This window comes from Sebastes umbrosus, chromosome 24 (genome assembly GCF_015220745.1).
Source record: "Sebastes umbrosus isolate fSebUmb1 chromosome 24, fSebUmb1.pri, whole genome shotgun sequence".
Lineage (NCBI taxonomy): Eukaryota > Metazoa > Chordata > Actinopteri > Perciformes > Sebastidae > Sebastes > Sebastes umbrosus.
In genome coordinates this window covers 3810741-3836226 of record NC_051292.1, presented here as the reverse complement: position 1 = coordinate 3836226, position 25486 = coordinate 3810741, and the positions used below count along the sequence as shown (strand labels likewise).

The 25486-nt window shown below is 40.1% G+C and overlaps 1 protein-coding gene across 4 annotated transcripts in view; it reads left to right on the top strand.

Annotated features, from left to right (window-relative positions):
* Nucleotides 1–680: 680 nt before the first annotated feature.
* Nucleotides 681–25486, top strand: part of zgc:65895 (uncharacterized protein LOC393546 homolog) — a 36689-nt gene continuing 11883 nt past the window's right edge. The window contains exons 1-3 of one of the 4 annotated variants that reach the window (XM_037761683.1): nucleotides 681–968; nucleotides 2310–4221; nucleotides 23245–23296. In XM_037761683.1, the coding sequence (XP_037617611.1) occupies nucleotides 2315–4221; nucleotides 23245–23296 (1959 nt within the window). In that variant the 5' untranslated portion in view covers nucleotides 681–968; nucleotides 2310–2314. Of the gene's footprint in view, nucleotides 969–1982; nucleotides 4222–18183; nucleotides 18787–21947; nucleotides 22621–23244; nucleotides 23297–25486 lie in introns of those variants that run through there. The other 3 variants (XM_037761684.1, XM_037761686.1, XM_037761685.1) reach the window with 3 other exon arrangements.

The window sequence follows — 25486 nt, the reverse complement described above, 5'->3', positions numbered from 1 at the left end:
TAATATTACATTTATCATTTTTTTAATATCATATTTATCATTTTTTGAGAAACCCACTACAGTAATCTGAGTAGCCAGTAGTGCTATCTTCTTTTTTAAAAATTGTATTTATTTATTCATTATTATCATTATTATTATTATTTTTTTAAATATTTTTTTAATAGTATATTTTTAATATTACATTTATCATTTTTTTAATATCATATTAATCATTTTTTGAGAAACCCACTACAGTAATCTGAGTAGCCAGTAGTGCTAACTTCTTTTTCCTTTTTTTTAAATGTATTTATTTATTCATTATTATCATTATTATTATTATTTTTTTTTTCTCTTCTATTTTTATATTAATATATATATATATCCCTTACTTCCTTCTATTTAAATGGTTCATATTTTGTTACACTTTGTTTAGCTCTTTTTTTTTTAATGTGTTAGCTGATGCATCTTGTTTTTTTTCACTATCCCCTTTGCTGCTGTACACTGCAAATTTTCCACTGTGGAACAAATAAAGGAATATCTTATCTTATATTATCTTATCTTAATGAACAACGATTAATATCAGAATACATTTTTATTTTTATTTTTTTAAAAGTCGACCTGACCAACTTGAATTTGGTATATTCCGATTTTATAGCTGATCATGAATGTCGCATAAAAAACTGGGCCGTTCCGCGCATGCGCAGTGGTTGTGTTTTCAGAGTGACAGCCCGTTAGCTGCTGCTGTTCACCGGCAGAGATACAATGAGACAGCAAACAGCTCCACTAGACACCAAGACATGGACTTAACGGAGCCTTTATACCACCACAAACACGGCTACTACTCCCACCCTGCTCTACACTGACTAACCACGGAGTTGAACCCTCTCTAGGATCATTACTCACCGTCTCCAGAGAGAGAGAAGAGAAGAGGAGGAACTGATGCGACCTGCGACACCAAACCAGCCACATCCTCTCTGAAGAACTCCTGAGTAAACTCTCCTTTACTACTCTTATTCATGCTTTAATGTGACTCTAATGTGTGCAGGAATAATCAGTATAAGTAGTGGAGAGATGCAGTAAAGGTGAGGAAGAGTGAGGCTAATGCTAGATAGCTTTTAAAGCTAACCAACGGCTAACAGCTGATGCTAGCTGGTTAGCATCTGTTTAGCTAGCTAGCAGCTAATTGAAGGCCTTTAGTAACTCTTAATCAATATGTTTATTGAGTTTTAAACGATAGAAACACAATCAATACAGATAGCAATACACATAGATAATTGCATGAATAAATTTAGCAAAATAACAACAAATTTAACAAAATAACAGTAGTCACAATAACAGTAGTCAAATAAATAAATACAAAAAATGAAAATAAATTAATTAATTAATTAATAAAAAAAGGAGAAATTAAAAAATTAATAGAGAAGGAAGAAATAATATATATATTCATATATACATATATACATACATATAAATAAGTAAAAGTAAAATAACAGTAAAAAATTAAATAACAGTAAAAACAATAAATAACAGAAAAAAGTAAAATAACAGTAGTCAAATAAATAAATACAAAAATTTAAAATAAATAAATAAATTAATTAATAAAAAAAGGAGAAATTAAAAAATTAATAGAGAAGGAAGAAATAATATATATATTCATATATACATATATACATACATATACATATAAATAAGTAAAAGTAAAATAACAGTAAAAAAAGTTAAAACAGTAAAATTATAAATAAGTAAAAGTAAAATAACAGTAAAAAATTAAATAACAGTAAAAACAATTAAATAACAGAAAAAAGTAAAATAACAGTAGTCAAATAAATAAATTAAAAAAAAGGAGAAAGTAAAAAAATAATAGAGAAGGAAGAAAGAATATATATACATACATATACATATAAATAAGTAAAAGTAAAATAACAGTAAAAAAAAAAAGTAAAATATCAGTAGTCAACATAACAGTAGTCAAATAAATAAATAAATACATAAAAAAGGGGAGAAAGTAAAAAACTAATAGAGAAGGAAGAAAGAATATATATATACATATATACATACATATAAATAAGTAAAAACAAATAAAGAGAGAGAATTACAGAAGTAATAGTAGTACAAGAGATAGACAAGCTATAGTGTAGTATAATCTCTTAAACGGTCTGACCAAGGACAACACCATTAAGAGAAGTACCGGTATGTAAAAAGGTTACACCAGCATTTATTAAAGAGCCATGGTTTCTTTTTGAGATTAAACATAATCTTTTCTGAAGGTAAATATGATGAGAGCTCTTTAAGCCAAAAAGATACACTCATCTTTAGTAACTCTTTGACAGTCAAGATGCACCACCAGGACTTTTCTGCAGACCAGCCTGCTGGGACCGGGAGTAGGAAACAAGCCTACCACTACCGGAGAGGTAGCAGCAGTGCCTCTGCTCCCTCCACACCCGGCGGCAGTGGAGCCAACCCGGCTGACGACATTCCAGCCCAGCCTGGATCCAACTCTCCAGCTCTCCATCATCAGTCCCAAGCGGCTGGCGCCCAGGTGAAGAAGAAGAGTGGCTTCCAGATAACAAGTGTCACCTCAGCTCAGAGCAACGTGAGCGGCAACAACAGCTTGGCAGATGACACCGAGAGCTATGATGATATGGATGAGTCCCACACAGAAGACCTCTCCTCCTCAGATATGCTGGATGTTTCCGTGTCCAGGGCCACGGATACAGGTGTGCCGGAGAGAAGCTCCTCTGATGAGACGCTCAATAGCCTCCATGGGGTGGACACGCCTGGGATTGTGTCACCCAACGAGCCTCTTCACCCTCATTCCATCCCTCAGGGGTCCCAACAACACACCTCCATGGTGAATGGGACCATGCATTATTATCCTCCGCACCATCATCACTCTGATAGCGTGGGAGGAAGTGAACCAGGACTTCCCGTTGCTCCTGTGGCGAGCTCCAGCCCGGCTATGGCGTCCAAAGCCGGGCAGGCACAGAGGCAACCGATGCTGGATAACAGTAAACCTGCAGCCCAACCTATACCCCCTATGGTTGGTGGGACAGATCCACATCTACAAGGCAGTGTTTCTAATGTGCCTGCTGCTGCTGCAGGTCCTTCTGACAACACTAGTGTGAGTGGGCAAGTAGTTCCTGCTGGAGGAGGAACAGCGCCCAACGCTCAAACCCAGCACACCCAAACTCAGACCGCTACCGGCTCTCGTTTTCGGGTGGTCAAACTAGACACTAATTCTGAGCCGTTCCGCAAAGGAAGATGGACGTGTACAGATTATTATGAAAAGGAGGTTCCTCATCCGACTACATCTGAGGCACCAAAAGGTGTCGAGGTGGCTGTGGAGACAGAAGCAGGAAACGTACCTGCTGTACAGCCACCTCACACGCTTCAGTCCTACCAGCAGCCGAGCCAGGACTTCACCAGTCCACAAGCAATGCAGAGCCCACAACAGGGATTGGCCCAAACGACTACTCTGACCTATGTTTCACCCCAGGAGGTTGTTGCTGGGAGCCACATGCAGCAACCAGTCGCTAATGTCATGCTCCCGACAGCAATGCCACAGCTTCCCGCTGTAATACCCCAGCAGCTGCCCTACACTGTGGATCCCCACCAGGCGGGAGGTTACCCTGTACCTCAGTTCCACACAGGGGTCATAGCTCCAGGAAGTGTCCGACAGCCAGACTTTATCCAGCCCACTGCTCCCTTCCAGACGCAGGTCCAGCCTCCGCTGCCGCATCTTACAACGGGAATCTTACCACCAATTCCAGGGGTCACAGCACAGCCGCCGATCAGCATTACTCATCAGCTACCACATCCAGGTCAGCCAGCTTTTACAGGACAGCAACAGACCCTCCCACCGCCACAAATCCAGCCCCCCTCCACTGCTACAGTCCCAGTACTGCCCACCCACATGTCCCCCTACATGCCTTTGACTGCACTACAAGCTGACCTTCAGCCTCTCCTCAACCTGGGTGCGACGCTCACCCAGGTCCCCGGAGGAGGGAGCTCCATAAGGGCGTCCCAGCTGGAGGACGCCCATAAGCTTCTGCTCCAGCACCAGGGCCTGCTGGGGCTGCCGGGTCTGCCCAGGCTGGGGGTGGCAGTAAGCAGAGAGGGGGCTGCGGAGGCCGGCGGTGCTGCTGGAACGCTGGCCCACATGGGGATGTCGGCTGAGGCCAGCGCCTTCATGGCCGCTGCTGCAGGCCTCAGGACTCAGCACGCTGAAGGAGAGGACGACAGGTGAGGATGTAAAGCTCTTTATTCTAATGTAAACTCTTTTTTGCAGATTAAGGTTTTTAATACATCACGTTGCTCAGACTACAACAATAAAACTTCCTTCTACCTCTGCATAGACTCAAATGAAGCAAATATACCGATTCTGGCATTAAAAAATCATGATACATAGGTGAATCGATTTTCTCTAGTTTTTAAGTTAACATTGTAGTTCAGACAGCTTCTCATTGTAACACAAATACTTTCTTTTGCAGTAATATTGAATGGCAAAACATGCAGTGAGATATTTCCTCACCATAACTGTCCTGCTCTGCTTGTAACAGCATCCTGCAACTGGTCTGTCTGGTTTTGTCCCATTTGCTTGATCCCCTGTCCCTTGAGGTCAGCCTCCAGAGGACAGTGGTTGAAAAACAGCTCGCTGTTATTTTAAAAATATCAGTAACTGGAGTAGCAGCAGTGGAGTTGCTGAGTCACCGAGGGAGCTGGTGACTCAGCAGATGATGTGCCGTGGATCGACCCCCCGACTATCACACATCCACCTCCTTTAGCTCCTCCATTTGTGTCACTAAGGTTGCACTATCCTTCCTTTGTTATTCAGTATTTGTGTCTCTATCTCCCCTCAGGTTCAGTCTTTTATTAGACACTGGTTGTGTGAATTTGTACCCCCCCTGGGAGAGCTCTGCAGTGGTTTATTTATGTGAACAATTACTCCTGTTAGTTTTGCAGCTTGAAAGTGGTAATTACAGCTGCAGGTAGTTTCTAAAAAGGTATGGTATTGGTCTAAATAGAGTCGATGCCCTGAAAAAAACAAAACCTCCACTGCCCCATTTGAAGCTGCAGTCTTTCAGAGTCTGTGCTGTAGACGGTCTGGTCATTGTGTTGCATAAATCTGATAAACTCTCCCTGCAGAGAAATGGAGCACTGTTGTGGCAGCAGTCTAGTGTTACCACTGTACTGTCCCGTGTTCTGGTTTAGCAGGAGTTTCATGTTGTGAGTACAACAATAATGCCTGCAGGGTACGGAGGGAGTTTGACTGAAGACTGTCAGCCTCACCTAGGCACCCATAACTGAAATACTTTTTGAAGATTGTGACTTTTATTCAGCTTTTGGAAACAAATGCAAACTGTCTACAAAGTAGTCGGTTAGTTAACTAATTGGTCGTTTTGGTCTTGGTCGACCAATATTTCTTTAGTCGATTAGTCGGTTTTTAAGCTTCTTTCATGCTGAATGACGTATTTCCAAGAAACTTATGAGCACATCTCTGGTAAACACAAGAGGGGAAGAAGTGGTGCTTTTGTGTGATTCTTTGTCGATAAATTAACTAATCGATTAGTCGACAAAATCGTATGAGTGTTAGTCGACTACTAGGACAACTTGCCGAGTACCTATCGATGTTGGATCGTAGGAATATAAATCGATGCATCGATTTAGTAGATGAATCGTTCTACATCTACAAGAAACTTATGAGCCCATCTCTAGTAAACACAGGATTTAAAGTGGTACTTTTGTGTGATTCTTTGTGGAGAAACGTGAAAATGTTGTACAAACACATGCTGTATACATCAGAACTGCAATGGAGACTTCTAAGTAGCTCCGTGATTAAAACAACAGTTGCTGTGCGAACCAGTAAACATACTTCTAATTTAATTATCAGCACAGCAGGTAGTCGGTGAGCTGAAGCTGTTTATGTATTGTCAGCTGTGTCTGAACTCGAGGAACGGAGAGACGGAGGGTGCAATAACTGCTGGATTAATGTTGATGTAGTCGTCATATTCAGCTGCAGACAGAGCAGGACTGTATTCTGTGTGTGGAGGCTTTTGTCAGCAATTCATGGCACCCCATCATGACTGTGTTTGTGTGTCTTTTGCATGGTGTGTTTCCGTCTATCCGTCCGTTAGTCGGCCCGTTTTCTTGTCATGAATCGTCCACTGTCCTGCAGACAGTCTTAGTGTGTCTGCTTTGTTCATAGTCATGGTCATGTCATTCTGCGTTTATCTCCTTTTGTCACCCTCTCTATCTCCTTTCCATTTGCAGTTTTGCGTCATGTGTCAGCTGTCCGAACTCTTCTCCTCTACCCTTTTCTTCTCTTTCCACTCTTAAAATATCCCTCTCCTTTCCCTGCATGCATGCAGTGTTTCCCCTAAACTAATAGCATCGAGTCCTGTGCCATAGTGAAGCTAACATTGAGGCATTTACACCTGTATTTACCAATGAGAGTACCAGTTTTGGATTTGAATATATAAGGAACACCACTGGGAAACTACAGAATGATATAAAAACCTAAAAAATGAGGGACCCGCCCTTTAAACAAGAACTAGTTGTCCAGGATGATTGCTGTACCAAGAGCACCTGATTACCTGTTGTCAGAGTCCAGTTTGGCTCTTTAACAGCGTCACGTTGCAGCTGTCACGACTCGGACAACGCCTGATCGAGCACAGCTGTGTGCGTGACTCGTGTGTCATGTTGTAAAACAGGGATGTGAAGGTGTGTCTGCAGGATTGAGTCTTTTCACCTGCCTTGCTGTCTGTTTCTATATCCGTCAGTGAGAGTGCCGTAGGGACGGTGGTATTAATCAGGGCTTTCATCAGGTCCTCGTGCCGCCCCGGGTGGAATTTCAGCCGGCAGGTCGGTACCGGTATGATTTGACTTTTGGATATCTGCCAACATCGCTTCACAGTAAAAGGAAAACACTTGTGACTTTCACATACACACTTCCAGTATATTATACACCTGTTGTCAACACGGGAGTGGACAAATATGCTGCTTTATGCAAATGTATCTATATATTTATTATTGGAAATCAATTAACAACACAAAACAATGAGAAATATTGTCCAGAAACCCTCGCAGGTACTGCATTTAGCATAAAAAAATATGCTGATACCCATAGAACCCATTTTCATTCACATATCTTGAGGTCAGAGGTCAAGGGACCCCTTTGAAAATGGCCATGCTCATTTTTCCTTGCAGTAAAGCATATTGAACACTCTGGTTCAAGGCATTATTTTTGGAATAATTTACTATGCCAAAGTCTTTTTCTATTCTTCAGTCAACACATGTTACCACAAGAATCTAAAAATATTTCCTTTACGTTTGTTAAAAAATACAATAACAGTTTTAATATGTATTTCCCTGCCAACTAAACGTCAAAGATATACTGTATGAAGTGTCATATTGCATTTAGTGCGTTTTATTAGGGTAATTTATCTGTATGACTTCATCCTTTGGAGCCATAAAAGTTAGAGGTGCAATCTTTATTATTTGCTCATTTTGCACGCTCAACAGTTTTATATTAGCGGCATTCTTTTTAAATTTGAAGGGGTTTTTTTTCCAGTGTTTTATTAGGTAACATGCGAGAACGTGAGGTTGAGGGGCACCGAGTTTACAGCCTGAATACAAAGTGAAATCAGCAGGTGTGCTATAGGTGGATCTGAAAGAGTCAAGACTCCTTTTTGTTGCGCTTGACAAGGCTCATACGGTTGTCAAAAGAGCTTTGTTCTAGACTGAATATTTTGCTGTGTAAAATTCTGGGGGTGCAAGCTTACTTTCTGATTTTCTGATCGTTTTTTTAAGGCGTTAACAATCATCTCATGACTTCTCAGCATCAGTAGATGATCAGTTGGTTTTCTAAATGTAAGAAGAATAACATGTTGGTTTGGTTTCTGAGCTGATTGACATTTCTAAGCACTTAAACTGACTTATGTGTTTCATGTCAGTATGTGACTGAAAGCTGTTTAGTTTTTATGCGTCTTTCATCTGCCTGTCAAGCTCTGCAGTTATACCGGCTTTGACTCGTGATGTTAATATCGACACGCCTGTTTTTAATTTGCTCGCCATCCAAAACTGAGCATCTACGAGGTGGAGGGCGCCCCCAACGGTTAAAACCAAACATATAAATGCTTGGAGCTACTGTCAGAAATGGAGCTCATGTTATGATGTATGACTTCAAGAAAATGCTAGCTTCTTTAAGTGCCACGATATGACGATCCCAGGCGTTTCCAAGATAAGATCTAGACATTTTTACTACTATACTTTTAGGAGGATTTACAACAAAGCGTTTTTTTAGTGCGTCTTTGACAGGTGTTTATACATCTGTGGACAGATTTTGTCACTGCGATAGGTCACAACCTTGCAAGATGCAGTCACGAAAGTTTACAGGTGTGTCGTTGAGATCAAAATGAAGGTCAAGTTTGAAGATGGGTGTGGTCCGAGCAAAGGAGCCGGAAGTAGGAAGACCTTTGTTAACAGAACAGTAAGAACACATGAGCTATAATTTAGATTTAAGTAGCAACAACACTCCCCTCTCATTTGGCTTAAACACAAAATGTGCCCGCACTGGAGCTGTGGACCATAAGTCAGTGAGGTCATGTCCATATATTGTACAATAACTTGATATAGTAATTATTGTGACGGGCGTAGGGTGTAGTTTACGTAGCGTTCAGATTGTAAACGTATTCTAAATCTATTTATAGTATAAACATAAAACTGAGCAGTGAGCCATGCCTAACGACAAACATATTTGTGAAGCACAGCTCTGGCGAACACACCCCAGGATATGAATGTAAGGTGTACCGCAGCATTGTTTATACATGCTTGACTAATGAATGACTAATAGACGTGACAAAGACAAGAATAAAGTGGACTGTGTTGCATTTTCTCCTCGAAGAAACGAAACTACAGAATTCACTTTACATCTTTTTACATGAGATTTATTTAAATTCAAGAATCAAACTTGCAGACTTTATAACCAAGGTATATAAATCATAATGTTTGTTTATGTGAAAGTCTTTAAAATGTTTCAAATGTAAGAGTGACACAGATGAATATAAGACAGAACAAGTGTGGACCGTGAAACAAAACAATTCAGCAATTTAACAATTTGAATTTGAGACCAATACACGTGAGACAATAAAATAATAAAAATATAATAAAGTAGAATTAAAAGTTAAACAGTGTGAAGTAAAAACTACATTAATAAAATAATTAAATTGTACAACTTAAATACAATAAAATAAGTGATTAATAAAATAACAATAAAATAGAATGCAATTACACAATTTAAATACTTTGAAATTGAATGTATAGATTAATAAAATAACAATAAAATAGAATAAAATGATATAACTTGAATAAAATAAAATAAGTGAATAATAAAATAACAATAAAATTGTACGTCTTAAATACTATAAAATAAGTCATTAATAAAAAACAATAAAATAGTGCTTAATAAAATGAAAATAAAAAATAATACAATTATACAACTTAAATACAATAAAATAAGTTATTAATAAAATAACAATAATATAGAATACAATTATACAACTTAAATACAATAAATAAAAAAATAATAAAATGGGATAAAATTGTACTACTTAAATAAAATAAAGTAAGTGATTAATAAAATATCAATGAAATAGACTACAATTTTACAACTAAAATATTACAATATGAACTGATGTGGTCCTAATTTCATAATTAACTATTTTTTCTCAATTTCACCAGTAACAGATTTGATGGCCTACAAATCCCAAAGACAAAATGCTGATTGATAAACTTTCTGACTGTACATTTACTATATCATGCAACACCCTTATCTGTTAATCTATTCTAGATAAACTCATGTTTTCCTAATGGAATATTCTTTCAACAATGTGAACCTCATAAATAAACTTATATTATTTTGAGCAAACAAATCTACAAAACGGGGAGATTAGAAGAAGATACTTTTGGGGAAATGAGCGTTTTGTGGGGCAATTGTGAATGAAGTAATGTATAAAGAAATCTGGGGTTTAAGAGGTTACACATGTGGAGTTTAATGTACCAGAACGCTCCTTCTCATGCTACCTATGACTGAAAACTTGCTGCATGATTTGTCCCACACTTAAGCTTAAATTACATATTATTTTGTTTTTTAAAAGCTCTTATAAAATATTAATAGTTAACCTGGCTGAAAGGCTTCTCAGCAGGCACATCTGCTGGTGTTTTTTCATTTGACGGCAGCGTGATACGCACCAGGTGGTTTAACTGAAACAGATGTGCTTATATGGAAACTCTGCCAGTAATGCATTGTTTTTGCAGTATAAGCTAGTCTTTTTTTTCAGGTTTTGCCTGCCTTTGCACACCATCTGCCATCATGTTTTCTGCCTTATTGTGTAGTTATTCCTGTTTGGTTGGTGGATCTTTAGATTGGAGGTCAGACAGCAGCTTTGTGGAAGTCTAGAGGTGCTTCTTATTTCTTGGAGGCATCTGTCAAGAGCGATACATCACACCTGAAGCTAGTTAATCTGTTAACGAGATGTGACAACGATGCTACACTTCAGTAGAGACATTAACTTTACTGTCATTCTTCTCTCTCACGCTAGTCTACTGCTGTTAGTCCACAAGGTGGCAGTGTTGGTTCATGAATCCTCCCAGTTTATATAACCCTAACGTGCTTTGAGAATCACTGACCCAAATCGAGCCTCGCAGCTGAGTGGAAAGGTCCTTCCAGCACGCAATGTCTGAATCACAAAGAAGTGATGCTTCCTATCAGAAATGGGTGTATAATAATATTTGATGAGTGTGGTTACTGGCTGCAGAAGGCCCCAGCGGTACAGTGATAGATATCATATATCCTTTAGCAGTGTTTATAACTCAGTAGGTGTGCTTATATTAGGGATGGACTGATTCACTCTTCCCATGGTCAAGTTTATATGAGCCTGTCTGAACTGAATGAGTCAGACTATTAGGGGGGAAAAAGGCCTTTTATTTGTCCTATTGCAAAAGATGTCGTATGAAGTTTATCAGAAGTAGAGCTGCAACAATTAATTGATTAGTTGTCAACTATTAAATTAATTAACAACTAGTTTGATAATCGATTTGAGTAATTGTTTTCAGAAAAAAAAGTCTAAATTCTCTGATTTCGGCTTCTTAAATGTGAATATTTTCTGTGTTTTTTTACTCCTCTATGACAGTAAACTGAATATCTTTGAGTGGCGGACAAAACTAAGACATTTGAGGATGTCATCTTGGGCTTTGGGAAACATTTTTCACCATTTTCTGACATTTTATAGACCAAACAACTAATCGATTAATCAAGAAAATAATCGACAGATTAATCTACAATGAAAATAATCGTTAGTTGCAGCCCTAGAATGCACACAAAATGCACAGCGATTGCGTGGATAAATGTAATCTATGTCTCTCTAGTTCCCTTTCTATTACAATCAACCTAAACTTGCACTTTAAGGCTGATTGATTTTATTCCAAATTACACTTATTTTTTTTTTTTTTTGCTTCTAAAGACAAATAATTAATCAACAAAAAGAATAATCTACCACTATTTTGATGATTGATTAACTCTTTAAGAATTTTTTTTTCTAGCAAAAATACAAAACATACTCTTCCAGTTCCTCAATTGTGAGGATTTGCTGCTTTTTTGTCCATATTGGATAGCAAGCTTTTAAGGACAAAACACTAGGGCTGCAATTAACGATTATTTTCATTATCGATTAATATGCAGATTATTTTCTCGATGAATTGTTTGGTCTACAAAATGTCAGAAAATGGTGGAAAAAGTCCAAGGTGATGTCTTTAAATATCTTGTTTTGTCCGTCCAATACCCAAAGATATTCACTTTAATATGATATAAAACAGAGAAAAGCAGAAAATCTCCATATTTGAGAGGCTGAAAACAGCATTTTCTTCAATTTTTGCATGAAAAGTCACATTAACGATTAATCAATTATCATTATAGTTGGCGATTATTTTTCTGTTGATTGGCTAATCGTTGCAGCTCTAAAAACAATTTGAAAATGTCATCTCGGACTTCAGGAAATAGTTTTTAGTTTGTAGAACAAAGAAGGAAAATCATCAGGAGATTAGTACATCATTAAAATAATCCCTAGTTGCAGCCTAAAGAGCTTGTTTTGCATGTTAGCGGTCTGACTTCATTATTAATGGATGCATCACGTGCACATTTTTGTTCAGACACCATCATGTTTGAGTCCTACTTGAGATGACATTGGGGGGAAATGTTTTCCGGCTCTGCTGTCGTTTCTGAAAGTGCATCTTGATGTTTGTGAAGCTCTGGCCCGGCTCTGACAGGTTCAATTTTAGGCAGCATGGGTGGGGTGTTTTTTTGTCGGGTGGGGGTAGACTGGTGTCACGTTTGCTCGCCTTGTGCCGTCCTGCAGAGCTGCAGATCCATGAAGAGAGGATGTAATATGTGTCCATGCACGTCTGTCTGCCGTTCTCAGCAGGAGTGTTTTTATGAGCTCACCTGTCAGGAAGGTTTAAGGTGTTTGTACATGTGTGTGAAATGGTAGGTGTTTACAGCAGAGACGTTTTTAATGCTGCTTTTCTCCCTCTGGCATTTACACAAAGAGGAGCAGAAGGAACATTACTAGTTTTAACTGGTTGTGTTACAATCTTACGACACCTGTATTGTTGTTTTCTTTCTGTCGTTTCACTCTTACATCATTTTAACATCAGGAGGAACAGACAGTAAAGGAGAGAAATGTGATATTTCAGATCCTATAATTAAAACTTTAGTGCCAAAACACCTTAAAGGATCCAGCTGAGCTGCAAGAGGAGAATATACTGTATACTTCTGAGTAACTGTAACCTGCAACTAGCCGTGTTTCCATACAAATGTCAAGTGAATTTTAAGCGAACTTGTCATTTCTTTTAACTGGTTTGAGCGAGTAAACTCGGCTACAGCGTAGAAGTTGGTGTTATTATCGGCCAGTAAACATAGTAGAAGATGAAGTAGAGGTTGCAAGCAGGAAATATAACAAGTCGGCTTTGCCTTCTAACCATCTACTAGTTTTATTTATTAGTGGTTATCAAAAAACAACAAATACTAAAGGAAATTATCATGTTTCATATCTTTATTAAAGTAAATGAATCTGGAGTGCCCGGTCGGTAATGTGCATGACGTGTGCATCGCTCAACAGAGATGAGAAGGAAGCGAGATGGCTCACACCTTACCTACTTAAATCATCCACTCTGGAAAAAAAACAATGTGTTAACATGTTTTTTACCTCTTTCCTGATCGGGCAAGTGAGTTGCTAGATTTACTAGCCCAACATGGGCAATCCTTATTGTTGAGCTCTGTGTTTGATACTGAAATTTCAGTTTTTTAAACGTTCCACATGAATGAAATGACCCGAGAGACTAGAGAATGATACTTGGTGTTTTATTAAGCCATGCTTGTTGTTTAGGATTTCAAGTCAACCAATATCTCTGGGTTTTTTGTCTTAAAATAAACATGGAAAATGGAAAAAATGAACGTACACTTAAAAGTATCTGGCGGAGCACGTTGTCTCCATGCTTGGCCCTCGGAGACTAGATGGAAATGAATGTAATGTGACTCTTTGTTGAATAAAAGAGCAAAGGGATGTCACCCATAAAGCAGGCAGGGTCTCCTTAGTCTGTCCATAATATTTATCATTTCTCTCTCACGGAAGGCTTCTCCGTTCCACTTTCTTTTGTTTATTTTTTGAGGAAAACCGTAACATGACCACTCTTCTACCTGCCATAGATAAACATTAATCCCCCTGAAAGTGACACTTCCTGGTAAAGAGCAGTACTAATATTTCTGCGTAAAGCCGGTCCTTATTGTTTAGTGTCAGAGCCTCGACCTTTCCTACTGTGAACACACATTCAGACCGCCGCATGAAGCCGGCACGCCGCGGAGAGCCTCGAGCAAAGTTTCTCCACCGCTGCTGAGAAGATCCTCACTGTTAATACACTATCAGTGAGCTCTCTAACTCTGTTTACATTAACAGAAACACTGTGCAGAGCCATGTGGCTGCAGCACGACTTCCTGTGACGTTTTTTAATGTTGTTGCTGTGTCGTGAGGTTGCGTAATATTTGATTGTATAATGTTTATTTTAACACACGGATAAGAGGGAGTAGGGGGCTTTTGAATCCCAGTTTTATGTGTGAAATTTGTCGCACAGAGCCAGAAATGATGTGTGCGTCTGTGCATACAAAGCTCTTACAACTACAGATATACATACAAAGAGCCTTGTTGCCAGTTTGTGGTGTATGCAGACAGAACTGGAGGCAGGAGGAGATGTATTGATTATAGCCAGATTTTGTGTAATCCTTTAATCGCCGGTGTTTGTGCAACCCAAGCGTGTTGTCTTCTCAAGGTCTTTCCTTTGTGTGTTTGTGTGTGCATACATGCCAGAGATGAATTGATAAGTCTACGGATCGATTAATCGGTGGACAGTAGAATATAATTGTCAATTATTTTAATAATTGTATTAATTGTTTAAGTAACAGGGTTGTGCGACTGTGTCACTTTAATGGCCCATTAACTGCTACAATTAACGTCTTTTGTTCCCTCATGGCTGGGTTGTACAGCTCTGGATCGCGGGTGATTGACCACCACAGCGTTATGTCAGGTTGCGTTGATTCTGTTTCTACTCTTCCACCGCAAGCCGTTGCGTTTTTTCTTCGACACCTGCCCAAACGCACTACATTCAAAATGAACGCAACACTGCAGCCTTAATTGCATGAAAAAAACATAAATCTAGCTGCTAAATTGTGAGGATATGCTGCTTTTTTTGTTTTATGTGTTATCTGCTTCACCTCAGATTTGGGGAATTTTTCATGCATGCTCTTTACATCATCTTTTAGGCGTTTTTTTAAACATCATTCCTCGCTAAACGTAGAACACAAAAACTCCATCTGTTATTTTTACCACTGTTAAAAACATGTCTACACTTGTGAGGGTGTTGAAAGTTTGTCTGCATGTCTGCAGTGTAAACTAGCAGAGATGATGCAGTCTCCTCTCCTTCCCCGTCTCTGTTTCGTGGCCCATATGGCACGGAGAGAGGATGGTTATGTAAGGCATTGCGTGCATGGCAGCGAGCGATTCTCTCGCTCCAGAGAGCCGCTACCCCGCAGCTCTGTGATGCCATGAGAGCTGGTTGAGTTTTGGGGCGTTGCTGCTTTTTGTTTTGTCTGTTTGGGCAAAGATCAAGAGAGATTATCCCCAGTTACAAACAAGTAGAAGGTCGCTTTTGATTGCTACCTTCATGAATTATACCTTGAAAACAGTAAAATGATTGCATGCTCCAGATTTGATTATGTAATTGTCACTTTTTTCTGTCTTTTTGATTTCTAAATTTGGATGTAAACACACTTCCTTTGCTCAAGTGAAGTGTGTGTGTGTATGTGTGCAGTGGGGTTGATCTTGCTGTCGGCCTCGGTTCTCCTCTGTGTTCAAAGCCTCCGAAACCGGATCCCGCCAGTTTGCAAACACACAAACGGGACACACACACACACACACACACGAGCGCTCCCAACTGCTCGAGGACAAGTGATGTGGAAGGAGGCGGGCGAATCACAGAGCGCCGTTCAGAGCGATGAAAAATAGAGGGATGCAAGGAGAGAACATTATTTGAGGAGGGGTATAAGATTATGATAGTGTCTGACATCATCTAGTAGAGTGAATTCCTTCACTAATTCCTTCATAACGTCCTCTGTTATCACATTTTCACACAGTTGTTGGATCGTTGTCAAGACCACACACTGCAGCCTGAGTGACGGCACAGCTCTGCTTTCACTCAGACGGCACAATAAAGTGAGGCGGAAGTGTTACTTACACTCAGCTGGATGCTTTTGTGGATATGTGTGGATAAAGGGAGGGTTGTGGCAGAAGGGGGGACTTCTAGTTTATGTACCTCAAATACACAAGAAGGCTTTTAGGTTTGTGTTCGCACTATTGATTTGACGCTTTTCTGTAACATTTAGCTGCTCCTCTGCTTTCTTTTACTCTCACGTCTTCTTGATGGTTGTGTAGATTTAAAAAAACTTTTCTATATTATGAAGATTTAGTCTTTTATTCTCAAGATATGTGTGAATTTACATGTAAGCCTCCCTTAGTTTAGCTGTTTTTAAGGCTCCCGACTCAAAGGTTAGGGCCGCATCTAACGATTATTTTGTTTTTTTCTTGCTTTTTTTCTGTTTTATATCATATTAAACTGAATATCTTTGGGTTTTGGGCTGACAAAACAAGGCATTTAAAGGCGTCACCTTGGACTTTGTGAAATTGGGACAGACATTTTCCCTATTTTCTGACATTTTATGGACGAACTTCGACTTAAACGATTAATTGAGAAAATAAATTGCAGATTAATTGATAATAAAAATAATCGATAGTTTCAGCCCTGCTTGTTTTGTCCTAAAACCTTCAGTGTGCTTTCACCAACAAAAAGCAGCAAATCATCACAATTGAGGAACTGGAGAGGTATTTTTTGCCGGAAAAAAAATACTCAAATAGTTCAAATCAAGCATCGAAATAGTTGCCGATTAATTTTTTTTGTTCTTCTTCTGTGTTTTTCCTCCTGACTTTACTCGTCTGCTTCCTTTCCTCACTTCCGTTTCTCTTCTCGTGCACTGATTCGTTTCATCCAATCAGTGATTTCACTCACTGACGGGCGCCGCCGCCGATTCAACACGCTGAATCGGCCGAAAAAACTCTGACCCGGGCAGACTAGAGCTGACGATGCGGGACACAAAAACTAGGCCGACAGACGCTCACTGACGGCCCCAAACTATGCGTCGGGGCCTTTAAACCCGATTAAATCATTCTTTAACTTTAAATCATGTTCCCCCAAACTTTAAAACTAGCTTAAAAATTAAGAAAGATTAAATTTAAACCTTAATTTAAACATCAGTTGGAGCCTAAAGCTACGAGGATTTGGGTTTAAAGGTAGGTATCACTTTTCTCAAATATAGTTCACTCCTTGTTTTCCAGTGAAACTTTATATTTTTAACTATGTGGGCAATGCGAGCACCATCTGTTCTTATTATTCCTCCACATCCACGTCGTCTGCTGCCACACTGTGGCTACACATCCGCCCTTATGTAAGCTCCACAGGGTGTGGCGAAGATATGCACCACCACCCTTTTATTTCCTGTTCACATCTGCAAAATCATGTAGCCGGTGACCACTTTTTTAAGGTTTTACTTCAGTAGAAATCATGCTGTGATTGGTGAAGAAGATGAGGTAGAGCGGTGTTTTGTTAACGGCTTAAAGGAGAGCTCTGCCTGTTAATTGTTTTATCCGCATTTTGGCAAGGCGGAGAGCTCATCACCTAACTTAAACTAAGTATTACTACATTACCACAGCATATTACTCCAGTGTCTAAGTCTCCCTCGTGTAGCATACATTAAGCTTTAACATAGTGGTTAGGTAATATATGGGTCAGCTCTTTGCACATGCCGCACACACACAAGCTTTAGATGGACGTGGATGCATTATGAATGAAAGCATCCCATCTGTGATGTCATGACGTCGCCATTGGCTGGGCTGAGTCTGTTGCGGCATCAGCGATTGGCTGAAAGTCGAACGCTCCCCTCCTCAGACGAGCCTTTTCTAGCCTTTTGTTCCAAGCGGTCATGCGTACGCTGACCCCAACTCTGCAAGAACACAATGTACAGACATACAGTATGTGAAGGGTTTGTTTTCAACTTATAAATAAGCATTTTTAATGATATTTTATTAGTTTCTGTCTCCCGTTCCTTCTTTAAAAAGCTTGTTTTCAGGCCCTCGACTTGTTCGGGGATTAGTGTCTCATACAGTGTCGGCGAGGAAAAGATGATGTGACCTTATCCTAATGAGGTTAATAATCTCACTGCATGCATTGAGCTCAATCGCACCAACAAATTCAGTAAGCGCACCCCCTTCGCCGCCATTTTGTGGTCCTCACAACTGCGCGCCATCTTCGATTCCCTTTGTTCTCTACAGTTCCTCTACTCAGCGTTTTTTTGTGCTGTGTATCAGCTAGTCGTCTTGTTTTGATCGTCTTTGTCCAGGCTGTGTTGCGTGGGAGCCAACATGGACGTTCACGTGCTCCCATACTGCGAGTGTGTGCGTCCAGCGTGCATCCACTGATGTGGAGCGACAAGGCGGCTAAAGGCATGTCTGGTACAACATCCACATTCTCCTCGAGGAGGGGCGGCGTGTGAGGAAATACCAGAGATGTTTGTTGTTATATTAAGGGAATTTGCACGCACAATATGAGGCCATATGAGTCCATCACCATCAGAGCAGGATACGACGTGAAGGAGCGCGCGAGAAGGGAGTGGCTTGTTGGCGCGCTAACGAGGTGTGTGGTCAAAAGCGGCTCATCCTATTGGACACGTCACTTTAATCTCTGCTGACAGTTTATATAACAACAGAAGGGGAGGTGACATGACTCCTTATGCAGTGACATCACACAACACCCACCTATCTCCCCTCGCCGTGCGCCCAATCGTCTGAGATGTGATCCGGGCTTAGTAAGGGGACAACTCCCGTTGAACGCACACACACTCCCATCACGGTCCTCTATTGTTGGTGAGGCTCCCCTATGTGAATCTCCCACAGCTGAGGGGCCAAAGGGCGCAGGTCAGGAGGACGGTGGAGGTGGCGGCGGTGGTTGTGGTGGTGTTGGGGGGTTTTTAGTGGGGCTGGTGTGTTTTATAGCCTGAATGAGAGAGAAGGGGCTGGCCGGGGCAGGAGGAGCGCTTGGCAGGAACGCCATGGCCCTAAAGCTGCTCTTCTGGGAGCTGGAGAAGCATCTGAAGAGGTAACGATGGCTGTAGTGTTGTCATGTTGTCAGGGGGGTCGCCGACGGTGGTGTAGTCGGGGAGATTACAACGAGGGGCTTTGTGTTGATCGTTGGATGTTTGTCCGTCTGTCGTTTAAGTTATGAAAGATCCAGGAAACGTAACACCTGCACATCACCTCAGCATGTGTGTGCTCCCGCTCAGCAGCAGCCCTGTAGGGCCGTCGGTGTGTTTGAGGACACCGTGTTCTTGCGTTTGCACATGCATGTTGTTACGCCTGACTGTGTGTGAGTGGGAGAGCTGCAACGTGGTGCTGGACAGACTTTATCTTGCCTGCTTTCAGTTTATTTTCCCCTCCAATCTCAACCGCCAGAGATAAGCGTGATGATCCAGTTCCTCAATTGATCCAGTTGGCCCATATTTGCTTCCCTATCACGCCACTAATAGACTTCAGTTTCCCAAACCCAATAAACCAATATTTATACAGTCTGGACAACATGAAATCTACATTTTCCTACAGCTGACAAACTGTTCTTTTGTTTTGCACCACAATTCCTCTCGAGAGTTTAATATTTGTCTCCAACATTTTGTTTTTTGCATAAGCAATACATGAATGGTGTCTCTGCAAATGTGACGCTGCTCCTTTTGGAAGAAAGAAAAAGGAGAAGTCACTACAAACACGTTATTTTCCAGTTCTCTAAAATCACTTAATCCCGTCAGAAGCACTAAAAATAGGGCTGTCAATCAATTAAAATATTTAATCGTGATTAATCACACATTTTTTATCTGATCTAAATGTACCTTAAAGGGAGATTTGTCAAGTATTTAATACTCTTATCTACATGGGAGTGGACACATATTGTCCAGAAACCCTCACAGGTACTGCATTTAGCATAAAACAATATGCTCAAATCATAACATGGCAAACTGCAGTCCAACAGGCAACAACAGCTGTCAGTGTGTCAGTGTGCTGACTTGACTATGACTTGCCCCAAACTGCATGTGATTATCATAAAGTGGGCATGTCTGTAAAATGACCATGACAGTTTTTCCTCGCCAAAATTTAGCGCAAGTTTGGAGCGTCATTTAGCCTCCTTTATGACAGGCTAGTATGACATGGTTGGTACCGATTGATTCTTTAGGTTTTCTAGTTTCATATGATAAACCTGAGCCCGCGACAACCTCTGAAAGATTGTGTTTTAATTGCGTTATTATGCCGTTTTGACAGCCCTACCTAAAACACAAAGATAGGATCATGTTGAGGGTTTTATCTTCTCCTCAGACATGTTTCTGATCTCCAAACTCTCATGTTGACACACTTACTGAGCTCGATTCAATGAACGCTGCAGCCAGACACAGTTAGAACACAGCTAAGGTGCTTAATGGTGTCTGACGTTAGAGGTCAGTTACTGATTAAATTAAAATGTGTCCGTGTGGTGAGCACACCTGACTGGTTTTAGTTTCAGTCTCTTTATCTTCACCACAGTTGTTTACAATACTTCCTTATCTTTGTGTGCTGTTTATCTAAACTGTGTGTTTCCATTGTGACAACATCAGTCCAAGTTGATGTCTTTAAATGTCTTATTTTGTCTGATCAACTGCCCCAAACGCCAAAATACTCCATTTACTACAATATAAACAAAGAAAATCTGTATATCCTCACATCTGAGTGGCTGGAAACCAGCAAATATTTGCAGTTTTTGTTTGATGAATCAGATTGAATCAGTGTTTCAGCTCCATCACACATCACAGATATAAAAAAAACTCCTAAATAATTTGTGGGAGAGCCTAATACAGAGCGGAGGGGCGGTCCTGTTTTACTGTAAAGAACAGCGTGTTCCCATTTCATTCAAATGGATGTAAAGAAGACAAAGGAGCTCCGCTTCTACTGTTTCTACTGTTATCGGACTCTGTTCTCCTATTGATTTTCAGTGTAGATGTTTATTTACTCTCACAGCTGGACAGCGCTGAGGTCAGCCTTTACCACAGGATCATTGATTATATTCTGTTTAATCAAATTACAATGAAGTCTGTGTAGAGCCATCTTGTTTTCTGTGTGTGAGACCCCTTAATAAATATGGAGGACGGAACCTGCCAAAATAAATAAATAAATGACTAAATAACTAAATAAATGTCATTAAATGTAGCTAAATTTGTTTAATTTATTTTAGCATTTATTATTTATTTATTTATTTTTGCATTTTTTTTATTTATTTATCTTTGCATTTTCTAAATTTATTTATTAACTATTTTCCCTCTGCATTTCACCCCTTATTTATTTCCCCAAACTTATTTATTTCTATATTCTTTTCTGTACACATTTCTTTTTACATTTCTTTATGCATTTCTGCCTCGTTATCATTATGGTCATGGGGTCAATAAATACAAAAATAAATTAATAAAAATTAAAAAAAATATAAAAAAAATACATAAATAAATAGGTTTGGGGAAATAAATGTAAATAAATAATAAATAAATAAGGGGTGAAATGCAGAGGGAAAATAGTTCATAAATACATTTAAATATAAAATAAATAAAAAAAAGCAAAAAATAAATAAATAAAAACTAAATGCAAAAATAAATTAAAACATTACTAAAAACTAGTTCCCCTGATTGCCTGGCCCCTCCCCTCTCATTAGGAGGTTGGCCTCACCTGCTGGGAGCACATATAATAGGGACTGTTTGTAACCTTTTACACGTATAAATCTACCGGGTTGGGATCCCATGCGCGCTCGCAAATGCGCGACTCGCGTGTGGCCGGAGCCTCTGCTCCGCTGCCTGCTCGCTTTCACTCACACACCGCTCGCGTTCTCGCTCCACCTCTAGATGTGCATGTGCACACACTACACACTGCAGCAGAGTTAGTAGCTCTGAGAATATCTAGTGAATGTACAGTGGATGTTTGTGCAGAAATAAATGCTTCAGCTCCTCCAGACCAACAGAGGTTTCCCGTGTCTTGTGAAGTGACGGGGCTCTGCAGCGAGAAACGTTATCGACGTGAAATATAGAGCAGGTGAAATATAGGGATGTTGTGGTTTTAGCTGACGTGTGTCGCCTCACTGTTTTGAGAGATGCTCGTTCATGTCTATTTAGAGCGAGCAAGCGCGAGCCGGACGCTGACTTTCGTTGATTTAACGGCACAGGTGTCGCTGTTAACAAGCATTTCTGAAAGTTACAAACAGTCCCTTTAAATACATGATCTATAACCAATAGGTGGAGCCATTGCTGCAGCCAAAGTTTCTCCATCCCCTGCAGTCCACATTTAAGCATGAAAAAGCACATTTATGTTGCAGTTTTGAGAAGATTAAAAGCAAAAATGTCCTGCATTGAGCTGCTGTGCTGCTGCTGTTGAAGTGGAGGCATTTCCCCTCCTTTGACTGTGTGGGTGGATGCGGGCTTTTATAGAGGACGCTGCAGCAGGTAGAGAGATGTCACATAATGAGCTCACTCTCCTCCAATCCGGTGCCATTTCCTCGCATGCATTATGCTAATGAGCTCTTCTCTCAGCCAATCCCTTGTCTGCTGGAGCTGTTTTTCCTGCATGCATCACCCAGAGAGGCAGCAGCAGAGCTCGGAGCTGCAGCTCAGTCTTTTGTGTGCTGCGAGCTCCGGAGAGCCGCAACAACCCCCCAAATAATGCGCTGTTTTTTCTACTTTTATACCACTGGAGCTCCAGTTTGCACGGCCTGAAGAAGCGCCTGTGTGGGGGGTTTATTCAATGGGTTGGGTAGCATGAATTCCCAATGTTACACGGTGGCGATGGATCTTGGCGTTTGTCAGCTGAGGAATTTCTCCATATCGTTTCTGTCCTCTGTGCTTGGAAAGGAGAGCGCATCAGTCAGGGTTGACAAGAGGTATTGCGCATTATATATATCTCTCCATCTTTAACCTGCTATGTACATACATAGAAAGCTTTATGTCATTGTATTAAATACAAGGAGATGCACAGCTGCCACTTCTGGTCAGTGCTTTAAAACAAATATTTGACAACATATAACAGGTAAAACACACACAGTTATAAAGTAAATAAAATAGGTAAAGTAGATGTAATAAATAAATAAATATAAACAGAAGTGTTACATTAGAAGTGTAAAATATAAAAATACATGTAATGTAAACAGAGGTAATTACACTTGTATAATAAGTAAATAAATAAAAAAACACTTGAGGTGTATATATATTGCATCAATAAATATATTCACATTCACACAGATAAATGTATTCACATTCACATTCACAATGTACATTCATGCCCTGAAATGATGGCTTCATTGATTCTCCTTCAAAGTCAAATCCTGCCTTCTCGACCTCCATTTCCTTTTATTTCCTCTGATTTATAACCTGTTTATTTCCCTCATTGTGGATCCATAATGGCTTTCTTTATTTGTGTTTTCGCAGCATAAAAATCCTCACATCTGTGCCAATGCAAGACCATATTATTACCCTGTTATAAACCTATTTTTCTTTATCTATTCCAGCTCCTCTGGTGCAAGTGTGGTGGCCATTGACAACAAGATTGAACAAGCAATGGTAAGCATTAATAAAATCCAGACACAGTGTTTGTAAATAGGCCTGTCTCATATGTTATGTAAGTGTATCCCCTCCTTTCTGTTTTTATTTTCTCATGTTTTCACTGCTTTTTAAATAATATTTATAAGATAATGTTATGTTTTTATGGAGGGAACCTGAGGTAGATATAAAGCAAGTTGGAGAATGAATGAATGAATGAATAAGACGCCTGCTTTTCTGTATTCTGGACGTGGAGTTGTGCGTAAAAACGCACAATTCCGCACATATATGCACATATATGCACCTGCTGGTGTTTTAATTAGAGGCAACAGGAGTTTCCTGCTCTGTCACGATTTAGACCGACGACCTCCGGCTTGCTGGCAGCGAGGCTAAAGGTTCACACGCTATCCCCCCTCCTCTTCCTCTCTCTTTCTCTCTCTCTTTCTCTCTTTCTCATGCATATACTTCCCTATAGTCCCCCTCCCTGTCCTGTGTTGCTAGGCAAGCAGCAGCCTCCCCACGGCTCAGTATAAATAACTCTGCCGGTGATTCGCTCCTCCCACCCCGGTGCAGGAACATTTTGTTCCCTGGCTGCAGCGTACCGGGGCAGGGAGGAGGAGGAGGAAGAGGAGGAGGAGGAGGAGGGGCGGGGTCCATAGAGGAGGAGATGCTCACAGTATTAAATCCGGCTTCAGCAGGCTGGCACAGCTCAGGCATCATCATGCAGCTGTTTCTCCTCTAAATATCCTCTTTTTTCTGAGGAATTCATGTTGTTTGTCGTTCATTCAGACAGCTGTGCAAAAGTGATGTAAAATGAGCTTTTGCGCTCTGCTGTGTCACACGTTTTCCCCCCTAACAGCATGTTGGAGTCACATTTTCCTGCAGCTAAGAGTAGTTTTTTCATGCTAGTAGGAGTTTTGAAACAATATCTAATTGCGATTATTTTGACTGATATGATTTGCGATATTAGCTTCGAAGCTTCGGTGAGAAATAGTCGAAGGTAATCGAAGCTTTGCAGCGCGGCGCGGCAGGCTCTTCTGTCTAAAAGGAGAGACTTAAGAGACCAGGTCCATCATCAGAGTCCAAAAAACTGATTTCATTCTGATGAAGACGCAGTTGGCGTTGAAACGTTAAACGTTGATTGCCCTAAATCCGTGTGCTCTAGTGTGCTCTGGACCTGGTCTCTGAAGTCTCTCTTGTTAGAAGGTTACCCTATTCTGTGAGCGCCGGACAAGCCGACTATTTCTTGCGCGTTTAACCTCCTTTGTTCTGTCTGTCTGTCTCCATCTCCCCCGTTTCAGTGTCCGTGACATTGCCAAACAACGATATCCGTCTGACAATAACAAATATAATTTTTCGGCTTTGTTGATTACTTGATTCTGGTTGGTCAATCACGGCGTTCTACGGTCTGTTACTTCTTTATAACAGACCGTATAACAGACCGTATAACAGACCGTATACCAGACCGTTACTATGGCCGCAGTTCTGATGTGGGACTCTAGCAGACCGTTTTTGTGTCAAATTATTGATTTCTTCAGTAAGTAGCCGTGTAATAAGCGGGATAATGTACAGCTAGCGGGTCATTGTTGTGAAAGAATCCCTTTCAGGGCAATGAGAGACATCTCTGCGTCCGGCTCGCTGTACATTATCCCTTTCTTAGCCTTCCCCTAGGGTTTTTAAAATTACAAATGTATTTACTTTTAACTTGGGCTTTGAAATATTACAGTCTACAATTTGTTTATCCTATTTTAATGCAAGTTTTTTTTGTGTGAATTGTTTTCATGCTGTATTATGTGAAGCACCTTATATAAATTGAATTCATTATTATTTATTAATTGATACTCATTTAATCTACAAAATGTCCCAAAAAATGCCATTATAATTCCTCAAAGACTAAAGTGGCCAAATAGTCCAAAACCCCGGTGATATAAAACACAGAAGAGCAGCACATCTTCACATTTGATAATTATTATTGATTATTGATTATCAAAATAGTTAGCATTCATTTTCTGTTGATTGACATGTCGGTCAGTTAATTGATTAATTGATTTAGCTTTCAAAATGTAAAAAATATAATGAAAAAATGCCGATGGTGACGTCCTGAAATTGATCATCTTGTCTGACAAACCCCAAAATATTAAATTACAATGATATAAATGAAAGGAAAGCTGTAACTCTTCACTTTTGAGAAGCTGAAACCAGCAAATATTT